At 46.3% G+C, this 12153-nt stretch overlaps 1 protein-coding gene across 3 annotated transcripts in view; it reads left to right on the top strand.

The window, feature by feature from the left end:
• Positions 1-2820: 2820 nt before the first annotated feature.
• Positions 2821-12153, top strand: part of REV3L (REV3 like, DNA directed polymerase zeta catalytic subunit) — a 126187-nt gene continuing 116854 nt past the window's right edge. For all 3 annotated transcript variants that reach the window (XM_049817863.1, XM_049817864.1, XM_049817865.1), the window contains exon 1: positions 2821-3079. In XM_049817863.1, coding sequence (XP_049673820.1) covers positions 2941-3079 — 139 coding nt within the window. In that variant the 5' untranslated portion in view covers positions 2821-2940. The remainder of the gene's footprint in view (positions 3080-12153) is intronic.

A 12153-nucleotide genomic window follows, 5' to 3' on the forward strand; every position in this document is an offset into this window, starting at 1 on the left:
CAGGACTACCAGATACAAACCTGCGCCTACACCTCACATACCACGCTCATTTAGAAAAAGCCAGAATCGTCCAGTAGCTTAAATGTCTTGGATTATGTACCCACCCAGCCGAGGTGCAGATGCACATCATGTTCTGCTGCCTATGTATATGACAAGAGAATACAGTAGTGGACTGGTATCCCCTCGTACAGAAGCAGACTGCTGATGTCGAGTAACTTAAACTCATGCAGGAAGGGGCACCCGAGCACATCTGCCAGTGTTCAAAGACATTAAACCGTCGGTGAAATAAACAGCGGTGGGAAGATACAATGCTCAGGAAGTTAAGAGGACCATGTGAACAGAAAGACAACAGAGCACAGAATAGAGTTAACACAAGAGTATAGTGTCCCTACCAAAGTCCTATGGAAAACGCAGGAAATGTATTAGCTTAGCACCCGTTCAAAATGTATTCAAATAACAAGAGTTAGAGATGCTATTTCTTAACATGCTTCACCAGTAACCTCTTAGTGATTTATCAGCCTTTGTGAAATTTCAGGATTCGTAAGAGTATTCCTGCAGTTCCAAAGGTTTTCCAAATATTAACCTTGCAAATGTAAATAACTGTCAAAAAATTAAAGTTGTAGTTCAGTTATTCTTTAGATACAATTAAATTAGTTTGGGTTTCAACCCTATTTCAACTACTTACGTCTGTGACGCAAGATTTCTTGATAACTAGGTAGTTCGACTTTTTTTCTGTTTGCATAAAAATGAGTATAAGGAGGAAAACAGATGTGAGCTAGTGAACATAAACAGCTTACAAAGAAAGAGTAGGAAACCAGTTACCCTTGAGTAGACAGGCAAGCTTCCTGTTCATTACAATGAAAAAATGAAGGGTAGCAACTGCCTGACCTGTCTTTTGTTCAAATCTAAAACCAAAACATATGTAAGCAAAATGTGAAACATATGTTTTACATATTGGACTTTTGTCAGATTTTATAGATTTGTACGTTTGTCTCATATCATCCAGTCTTGCACGCACATGTAACAAAATCATTCTAAGTAGATGTAAGAATATTTGGCCTTTTTATAGGCTGATGTTCCACGCTGCCAACTCTTTCGATATCTGGCGTAGTTTTTTCCCCCCCTCAAATCTTCAGCTCTGAGACAAAGAGACCGCAACAGGAATCCCAACTCACTGTTTTTTGTTATCATTTGACATGAAAACCTGCACGAGAGAGCAGGGAAAACGCAAACCAAGCTCCCCTAAAGGGCCAAATAAGAGAAACCTAAACCCTCAGTGAATTTTTTTTACCCGAATTAACGACGGGGAGCAGGGCGGCACCCAGCTCTCGGGACTCTCTTCCTCCCGATTAACGCAAGTCTCTCTGCTGGGGCCCAAGAAGCGAGGAGCCTGACCCCGGCCTCGGGGCGGCCCTCCCCAGCCAGAGAGGACCCGCCGTACAACAGCAGGCCGCTCCCTCATGGGCAGCTCCCAGCCCGACCTTTATACCCCCGGGGCGGGCGGGGAGGAAGGTAACGGGGCAGCCATGGCGGGGGAGGTGTAGAAAGAAACGCGCTGGCCGTGGGGAGAGTGAGGGCGGGGGAGGAGCGCCATGGTGGAGCACGCTGAGAAGAAGAAGGAGGAGGAGAAGGAGGAGGAGGAGGAGGCCGAGGGGCGGCGGGCAGGCTGCAGGCCGGCCCCCGCCGCTCCGCCGCAGCGCGCCCGGTCCGGCCCCGCCCCGCCGCCACCCGCGCGCTCGGCAACGGCACCAACCGCCGCCGCCGCCGCCCTTCTGCAGGCCTCGCCCCCCGCGCGCAGGGACCGTTACCGCCAAAGGGGGCGCAGGGCTTCGGCGGGAGTGCTGTGCCGCTACGCGCCCCCCCTCCCCCCCCCGCCGTGAGTAATGGCGGCGGGAGGTTTCCCCGTCTGCCCTCCCCCCTCGCCCCCATATTTTTCTGTTGTTGTTTGGTTTTTGGTTTTTTGGGTTTTTTTTTGTTAGCCCCCGCAGCCTGCGGAGACTCACCTTCCCGCAGCGAGGCGGCTCGGCATCCAAAATGGCGGCCGACCCAGCTTAACCCCATCGTGTCCCAGCAGCGCTCCCTCCCCGCCCCATCCGCGGCTCGGGATTCCGCAGCCTCACCCCAGCCCGCGCGGCCGATCGCCGAATCACCGAGCACCCCCGCCTCCCGCCGCCGGGGGGAGGAGGGTAAAGCATCGGAAAGGTTTCCCCCACGCCCGCGCGCACTCGCGCCCCGTCCGCCGAGCCCACCCGAAAGACGGGGTGTGGGATGGCGGGTGTGCGTGTTGGGAAGTAACACTTCCCCCGCTCGTTGCCCCCCTCCTCTCCCCCCCAACACACGGCCCGTCCACCTCCCCGTTCCCCCAATGGTTGCGTCCGTGACATCATCATCATGGCAACAACAGCTGCAGCCCGGAGCCGGGGAGCTGCCGCCGCCGCTACTGCTGCTGCTGCTGAGGCGTTCGCGCTGCTGCGGGGGGACGGGCCCGCGCTGCCCGTCAGGCGCTCGCGGCCGGCCGGGCTCTAAGAGCCCCCCCGCGGGGGCGACCCGGCCGAGCGCGCGCCGCCGCGCACGCGCCCGGAGCAGCAGCAGCAGCAGCAGCAGGAGGAGGAGGAGGAGGCGGCGGTGGCGGTGGCGGGGGGGGGGGGGGGAAGAGGAGGAGGAGAGAGAGCGCGAGCGAGCGAGCAGCGACAGACAGAGAAGGGCGCGCGCCCCCGCACGCGCCTCTCTCTGTGTGAGCGAGCGAGCGAGCGTGTGTGAGGGGAAGGCTGCGCGCGCGCCGGCGGGGCGTGCGCGCGCCGGCGGGCGGGCGGGCGAGGATCGGCTAGGCGGGGGGCTGCGCTCGCTCGCTCGCTGCGGCGGGGGGAGCCGTGCGGGCTCCGCGCTCGCTCCCTCCCTCAGTGCGTGCCTCGGCGGCGGCGGCGGCGGCGGCCAACAAACATGTTCTCAGTGCGGATCGTGACTGCCGACTACTACATGGGCAGCCCGCTGCCCGGCCTGGACCCCTGCCAGTCCCACTTCCGAGAGGCCCCGACCAGGCGGGTGCCCGTCGTGAGAGTCTTCGGCGCCACCCCTGCAGGTAAGAGACCCCCGGTCGTCGTCGTCGCCGCCGCCGCTTCGACGGCCGGGCGGGGACGGCCCCGCTGCGGCGCGGGTCCTGCTGGCGCCGGGCCCGCCGCCGGCCCCCCCCCACCTCCCCGCGGCGGAGGCAGCGGCAGCTCCTGCTCTTTGTGACTGGGTCGCGCCCCCCCCCCCCCGCCGCTGCGGCGCGTCTCACCTGCCAGCGGCGGCTGTGAGGGAGCGCGCCGGGCCCAGCCGGACACCGCGGGGCGGCGGCGGCCGGCGAGGAGCGGTACCTGCCCCGGGTGTCCCCGCGGGGGAGCCCGGCAGCCGTCGCCGCGGCGGGCGGAGGTGTCGCGCCGCGCACCACCACCACCACCCCTCCCCACCTACCCCCGGCCGGTGGCGGTGGGGGGCCGCAGGTGCGGGCCGGGGAGGAGCAGGGCCCGCGGCCGGCAAGGCTTTGTGCGCGGCGCGGGGGGGGGTGGGGTGGGGGTTGGGGGCTGCCCCGGGCGAGCGGCGGCAGCTGTGCAAACACCGGGAGTAGCCGCCGGCCCCGCGCTCCCCCCCCCGCCCCGCGATCCCCGTAAAGGGCAGGGTAACGGCGTGTGGGCATGGGGAGGGGTGGTAAAGGCGGCACACCAGGAGGTGTGTTCCTGCGGGGCGAATAGCGAAAGGGTGAGCGTACAGGGGGGAAACCTTCGAACGTAGTCACGAGTGATCAGACTTGTGCAGGACTTAGAAAGTGGGGGGTTTGTCTTGGTCGTACGCTAGCGTGGTACAGACGGCGTAAAACGACAGGCATGGGTGCTGCACTGCAGAAGGGAACGTCCTAACCGCTGGCCACATGTTGCCCCCCGGGACTTCCTAATGTCACATCCCGCTTCTTGGTTGCCTCTTCCCTATGGACTCACGGTTACAGTCTTCCCACGTCTCAAGTATGTTTCTGACCGTCAGAACAAATTTCTAACGAATTTAGTATTTAGGAAGACGTAGCTCATGTTTATTGTAGTTTACACATACGTTAAATATGAAGTTGGAAAACCCCTGTTCTCTGAGATGTTAGACATGTTAAGCGTCATTGCTTGTAATCCCTTTATAGTTACACTGTGTAATGCTGACCTTGGGAATTAAAGTATTTCTGCATATTTTATGGACTTACATGTTGAAAATGAGGTACCGGTATATACATTAAACGTTAGGCAAGACAAAAAACCATGAAATAAAAAAAGCACAGTAACAGTATCTTTCTCTTCACCCAGCTATTATAGTAGAACAGATTTTTTTGTTGTTGTTGGTTTTTTGGGGTTTGGTTGTGGTTTTTTTATTTAGAATTATCTGTCTGTTCTCTGTTTAGGCACAGAGGAATGTGAGATATTAAAGCTGTTGTGATCTGATGCATCTACAGCTCCAAATTCTTAAGTGGATGAGTGGGATTAATAGATACAACATTGAAATAGTGGGACCTATTTTATTGTAGTTCCAATTTTGCATACAAAGGAGATATTATGTAATAATATTTATGTAATGGCATGAGTAACTATTTCATTATTAAAAAATGTAGAGCCTGAGGTTGTCTGGCAGGTAGCAGGCTTTCTGTGGGTGCATGTGGTTAACTCATTAAGGCTTATTTTCTTTTAAGAAAATGTTTAGGCTATGCCATACATATCATGAATGCGGCATCATAAAGTAAACAGTGAAACAGTTTTAGTTGTCCAGCTATTAGGAACACAGTAGGAAATCCCTGGCTTCCCAAACCATAAACTTTAACATTAGTTTGCATAATAGAAGCATTTCTAATTCGTATTGGTTAGAGAAGACACTTCACTACAGTCTGCAAAGGAAGTGTGACTTGGCTATCTTCTATTTATTTCCTTGTTAAACTTTTTAATGGCTTTTTTTTCCCTTTCTATACCTTTAGTAATGTTTACTAATAAGCTTCAAGAACTTATTACGTTTCTGCGTTATTTTTTTCTCTTTTAAAAAAGGAGACAAATGTAATTCTGCCTCTTTTTCAGAGGTGTTGGACCTGCGCAGTCATTGTCAGAAGTAACGTGTGTGACTTCAGAGAAAGGGCTGTCCAGTTATTTACTTGAGAGTTGAAATACAAAAATGAAATAAAGTATTAGTCACCTACATCTACATTGATATTTTCTTTGAGGAAAAAGAAATAGTAAAAACAGCTTCTAACATACTGTATAAGACAACGGGGTGTCCTTATTGTTTGGCTTACAGGCAGTGTGATGCTTGTCTTCACTTGAGTTGGTCTGGATAAGAATAACCTTTTCTCGCTGGGTTTAACGTGTACGTCTTGCCTGCAGGAAAGGTGTTCAGTTGCCATGCTGCCTACGTGACAGCAAACCACTATGTGTGTATAGGCTGCTTCACCTCCGGCGTGATTAACTCTGCATGAATCTTAGTATGTTTAAAGCTGTGTGTCCATGCTGTGCAGCTAATTGGGAGTCAGGTTCAGAACAGACTCCAAATTCCACCTGCTGAGTGAAGGGGGATTGATTGGTACGTGGAAGGGGCTTTATGCATATGTTCAGAAAGTCAAAGCGTCTAGCAGCACTGTGTCTTCTGTCTAGTATCAGCTATGGATGTTGGTTCTGAAGCCACCTACCTATGCTTTCTGCCTCTTCTGGAGGTATTGTGCTCAGTGAGGTGTATGAATGACAAGGGTTGCCAGTGTTCTTAGCATTGAGGGCTTTTATGTAATCCTGTACTAAACAATTGGTTTGTAAAGGTTTGCTGGTACGATCTATAAAATTAAAATGCTTCATGGTATGGTGGTTGGGGGAGGTAAAAAATGGACTTTTAGTTAAAAATTATGGAAGGATGAACTCCTGCAATGGACTGTGTTGGCAATAACATTTCACAACTTCTTTAGGTCTTTTGAAGAAGAAATGTCATTGTATTTGGCAAGACTGTGCGAGTCATCTCTTGACGTCCTACATCTTTGCGTAATAAGAGCTTGAAAGGCAAGGAATCAAAATTCTGTTTAAGCCCAAAGATCCGCCTACGATTTTCTGCTGTTCTGTGAAATACAAAGAGCAAAATTCTGACTACAATAGCAAAAGGTGAAGCACTACTAGAATTTATGTTTGAATTCATCTTAGCTGGTCGAGCCATTCCATTTTAGCGGTTTGGTGCTTGAAGCAGACTGGCATGTCTGTTGACATTGTGACTTGGACAAAAGTATAATTTCAAAAATGCTACAACGCTGCCATGGTGGTAATGGAATGAAAGCAGTGTTAAATTTACACCTTGTTGTATAAGACCATAGCTATTATTTGATATAGTAGTCTTTGTATCTATAAAGGAGTCTCGTAATATTGCTGATTATATTTAAAAACAATAAGTTTTAATTCACTATGTAGTGGTCAACTATGAAACAAAATTTCATTATCTTCTCAGGCGGTATTTCTTTTTTGGTAGCTAGCAATTTTTGTAAATGCTTTTCATAAAAAAAACCCCAAAACTTTGAGAAACTACAAGGCCTGTTTATTAGAGTGAAATCATAATGAAAATTGAATTTTCTGTTTATGTGTGGTCTTCTGTTTAATTGGTAATTCTTGAATTGTCATTCTTGTTGCTAAGTTGTGGTGTATAGAGGTATCAAAGTTTTGATTTATTTCCTACTAGCTTTTGGCCACTTCAGGCTCTTGGAGTCATTCCTCAAGATTTCACTGACCACTTCAAAATAAGCATGTAAACGGTCAGTTGGGTGTTTCTGTCAGGTGCTTATTCAACTGCAGGAAGACAGAACCAAACTGTAAATCCATACATAAAGAAATTGGGGTGCAACTAGATGTCACGTTAGGGGAGACATTAACAAACGAGCTGAGGTTGCTAAATTATTGCTTCACTTCACAAGACTGAGTGCAAGTAGCTGACGAGACCAGTTGTAAACCTCATACAAGATACCTGTTGGTGTATGATAATGAATATTGTAAAACGGAGAATTGAAATATTTTTTAAAATCACATTTCTTATTTGGGCATGATTTGAGGCTGATATACATGATAAATTTTACAGAAATAGGTGGACATTTTAGAATTGCTTTTGAAGAGTGTTAGGCTGGGAAATGCGTGTTCAATTGGCAGGAGGGCCTTTGGAGAAGGCAGATAAGGAATTTACCGAAGAAAAAGCAATGTGTAATTTGAGGAATAATATAACTCTGCGGTCCTCAACTGCCACTTTATGTATTTGTCTCTTTTTGAAGGGTTTTGTATTTTAGATTATGAAATCACTGATCCAAGAATGAATCTCACTTCAGGGCAGCACAAAAACTCAGCCAGAGAAGAGAATGTTTTTAAGTTACTCTTGCGTGCTTTTGATTACAAGTTTTGCCAAGGGTAGGTGTAATTTAGAGTAGGGGTTTATAGTCAGCAAAAGCTGAATGCATTTCAGGTAGACATCCAAGTTTGGTGGCTTCACTTCTCCTTGGTTTTGTGAGAGGGGAAAAAAGCAGAGGCAAACGCTCCAGCTCAGATCTGGCTCCTTTCCAGCAGCAGTAGCTCTGGTATGATGCAGTGAGGGGGCCTGCTTATCTTCTTTCTTCTGTTCTTCCCTCCCCTTTCCCCCTTCACTGACCTGGCTAGGCTGTATATCTGATCCCATCCCAGTGTCTTTCTCTCCTTTGTTGCTGCTCACTTGAGGAATGAGCTCATTGCAGGAACTTGCTGCTTCCTAAGGTCAGCTCCTGATTAACTTTTTTTCTCCCTTCATTTTTGGTATCATTTCAGACACTCTGTCCCACCATGGTCTTTTCCCGTAGCCTCCTCAGTTCATTATCCCAATGTTCACAGCTGAGCATCATTCCAGTTGCTGCTATTTCCCATATTCCATTTCCCAGAAGTGGGCACTTCTTGTCAACAGTCTTCCAGTCCCTTCTGTGGCTTCATAATGAGAGGATGCAAAATAGGATACAGCCATTGTGGTGAGGCTTATGCCTCTGCCTTTTACCTATTCACACCCTCTCCCCAAATATACCAGTGTACAACTCTTGATGGGGGTTGTTCTGTGGACTGCAGCATGGACTAGAAGATTTTCAGCATTGTACAGCAGAGCTTCACTTCCAGCATACCATTTCTGCATCTTGCACTGGCAGGCTTCTCATGCTTCTGAAGAGCTGTTTGAAATATAGCTTCATGTCCATTTGATTCTCTTTTCTCCAGAGGTTCATAGCTTCTGTGGGATGTGAACAGGGCTGGAGTAGGAATGAGGAATTTGAGATAATGTATGTATTCTGAGATTGTTTCCAATGTTTGAGTTTTGTCAGTGATGTGGTTGGAGGTCATTAGCTTGTAACTTACCTGTTTCTTAAAAGGATGTGTTTTCTAATGTGTTTTGGGGTTTTTGTAGGGGTTTTTTTGGTTGTTGTTTTGTGTTTGTTGTTGGGGTTTTTTTTAAGAACCACCTCCTTTTTTTGAGGCATTTGTTACATACTTCGTATAGATTGCCTGCTGAGTTGTTTGAACAATGAGAGGCTGCCTGAATAAACTGTGAGATTCTGCTCCACTGGCGTGAAACTTGTTAAGCAGCAAATTTAGTACCCATGTATATATGGTGTCCTTTAATTCTGTGTCTTAAATAAACCTTAAAATACTGTGACAAAATGGATGCTCTAACTAGAATCGAGATGCTGGTTTCATACTGTTTGCTACTGTAGAGTACCTCTTGGTCAACTCACTGAATATATTTGTGCTTTTGTCAAAAAAATACATGTATAACTGACACTATGTGCTTCGAACTCCGTCAGCTGCAGACTTGAAAGTGTTTCACAAAGTAGCTGCACCTATATTGGGTCTAATATATAACTTGGGACTGATTTTTATGATCAGTGTCCCTGGAAATAGACTAACAGCATATCTCTCTCAGCTACAACTTCCAGTTCTGTTACTTCTTGAGGGTGCTTTTTGGCTGCTTGTTGAAATATCTTCTTTTTCAGTGTGTAAAATGAACCTCCTCAAAATAACACACTGGCCTGAAAATAGTTGTCTCTCTCTCATTTTTACCAGAGTAGCACATGCATATCACAACTGAGGTTGGCAGGATTAGATAATGTGTAAACACTCAGTGAGAAACAGCTCCTGCTTAGTAATTTTTGCAGTCTGAGTAGACAAGATAAATCACTCGAAGAAGGAAACAGGTGTGGTAGCACCATGCTGTCCATTTCTTCTCTGTCTCTCATTTCAGAGTTCCAGTATTGATCATTTAATACCCTGTTCTGCTAACTGTTGTCATTACACTGTTTTTGTCCTTTACTCTTGGTTGACTTGATTGACCTCCGTGTGCAGTGGGCCTCTGAGAAGGATGATGATGACAAGGAAAATGTAACCATTTGGAAAGAGGCAGCATGAACACTCACACTAAAAGATTTACAGCGGATGTTCGGTCTCACAGATGAAGCAGCTGAAATCTTTCAGAATGATTGGACAGGGTCACTGGAGATTTAGCCTCATGTTAAGGGAGATCTGCTGATCAAAATTTCAGGACAATTAGCAGTCAACTTTTCTTCTTTTTTTTTTTTTAATTAAGCATTTGGTATCTCCAGCTATTGCAAAGCCAGCTTCTGAAAAGCCAGCATCTCATCCTCCTCATCTGTCATCATGGGATGTCGAGTTGACAGCCGATGAATTTGCTGCTTCTTCTCTGTCCGCCATGTCATACATGCTGTCCCTGTGTGTTACAATTGTGTGTGTGTTTTTAAGTTCCTGTATATGTCTCCTCTATATTACATTTATTCTATGGGGAAAAAATGCTTCACTGTCTATTGAATTGCTACTGCGCATTTCAGGAACATGTTCTTGACAGACAGCAAGGTATACCTGTGTAAAGAAAAGAATGGATTTGCTTAGGGTCCCACATCAAATCAATAACAGAACTGATAGTACAGTGAAGAATCTAATGTCTACAAGCAGTGTTATTTCTGTGGTACTACCCTGCCCAACAATAAATTAATGTAAACAATAAAATAATGTTCTTTTATGTGTTGACCAAAGCTATAGTTGTGGTAACAAATATAACATTAAGGCCTAGGCTTGATTAACAAGGTCCAGGGACTGGTTGCAAAGATTTGCCATGAAGTCTGTATAGTTAGGCTGTAATTGCACTGTTATTCATGATACCTATATGTATTCTGGTGAAAGCAATAATTTTGAGGAATGTAGTGGAATAATCAAGTATATGAGCTTGTAAACAGGCAGTATTTTTCTGTTTGTGATACAGTTACTTTAAGACTGAGGATAGAGCCCAAAATATAGAAGATTCTAAACAAATACTGGAGAAGTTTGTACTAGATATAGGGACTGTCTGAAATGCCAGTGTTTGCATAGGCTTCATTCATGCATGTTTGTTAAGGTTCATTTCTTTCAAGAACTGCTTTTTATTACAGAGAAGTTATAAGGTGTGTAGAAGTTTGTGGGTTTTTTAGCAGGCCATTTAAATGAAACTTCACGCTTGCTGGTTGGAGTGGGCCATATGGCTTATCATGGAACCATTTGATGTCTGTATGCTCCAGCTTTTCTGTGATCGGCATGCAGACAGCCATTTCAGATGACTTCTTCCCCCTCTCGTATATATGCAGCCTGTCATGTTGACTGCATGTTTATGAGTTCGTGTTATGCGACCTTGGTGTACATGTGCATGCCTTCTCAGATTCTCAGGTTATGGAGTCATGGTGCTTGGAGATACTCAAAAGCTGTCTGGATGTGGTCCTGGGCAACCAGCTCTAGGTGGCCCTGCTTGAGCAGGGAGGGTAGACCAGGTGAACTCTAGAGGTCCCTGCCAACCTCAACCATTCTGTGATTACTGAGATTACTCTTGTCAGCAGTGAGTATCCAGGTGCTCTGTACAGCCTGTTTGTGTGTCCAAGTAAACACAGTTGCATGCAAATGGTGTGGAAAGGTTGCCAAGTAGTTGTCTAAGATTATTACCTTTCAGCTATAAAAGTTACTGGAAGGTTGTGGTGGTGTTAGTGAAAACTGATTTAGATTTGGAAAGAAGAAGAAAAAAAAGAATATTCATTACAGAGACCATTACTAGGTTGGGTTTGTCCCTCAGTTACAGGTTCTTTTCCTGAAAATTACAGAGAAAGTAGGAGCAGCCACTGCTTATTTACATTCAAGTTGTGCCTCTGTACTGTTTGCTGACTAAACCAGTGTTTACTACAGCAAGGCTGTATGTCCTATTTTAGGTGCAATATCAACATACAGTACTCGGTGAGAATATTGAAAGGGCTGTGGAATGTTGCACCTAATCCATAATGCTTGGCATTACTCCTCAGGGGAGGTTTACAATACAAGTTTTCTTGAGTTTTGTATAATGAGATGTATAATGAGTCTTTCATTTTGTGTTTGAAACTACCTAGGTGGGTTTCTGTATAGCACAGTTCTTATTAAGCAGTGGGAATTGGAAACTGATTCAGCCCTCACTTCTGCAGGTACTGCCTTCAGATCAGTAACGAACAAATTTTTATTGCTACCACCCCTATTATATTTATTATCCAGATGAGGAGGTTATTTTCCGGAGTTCTCCATATAGCAGCTTTTATATTTCCTTTTAAAAAGTTACTTATTTAACCTAGCTAAAATGCTACAAAATACTTCCATTGCGGGTGAATCTTCCTTCATGTTCTTGTATGGTTTCATCCATTGACCATTAAGCAAATGTTTTTGTGGCATTCACATTTGTAAGCATTGAAAACAATTTTACTGTTGGTAGGAAATTAGAAGAGATTACAGGCAGTTTCTTTACATTGAGATAAAATGAATTTTTTTTTTAGAAATACTTGGTGTCAAATATTTTAACTTTTGAGCTGTTTGAATTAGCTTTGTAGAACTGAGGCTTAACCATCCTTACTGTTAGGCCTAAATAGGAGCAGTAAAACCAACCCAGTTCTGCTGTATTATCTGTTTGTCTATTTCCTACACTAGAAGTGTGTTTTTACCCTCAGATTAATGTTGAGGTTGGAAGGGACCTCTAGAGATCATCTAGTTAGTCCAAGTGCCCTGCTCAAAGCAGGATCACCTAGACCAGCTCCAAGGATGGAAATGCCACAACCTGTCTGGGTAAGTTCCAGTGTTTGAC

This window comes from Accipiter gentilis, chromosome 15, assembly GCF_929443795.1.
Source record: "Accipiter gentilis chromosome 15, bAccGen1.1, whole genome shotgun sequence".
In the NCBI taxonomy this organism is placed as follows: Eukaryota; Metazoa; Chordata; class Aves; order Accipitriformes; family Accipitridae; genus Astur; species Astur gentilis.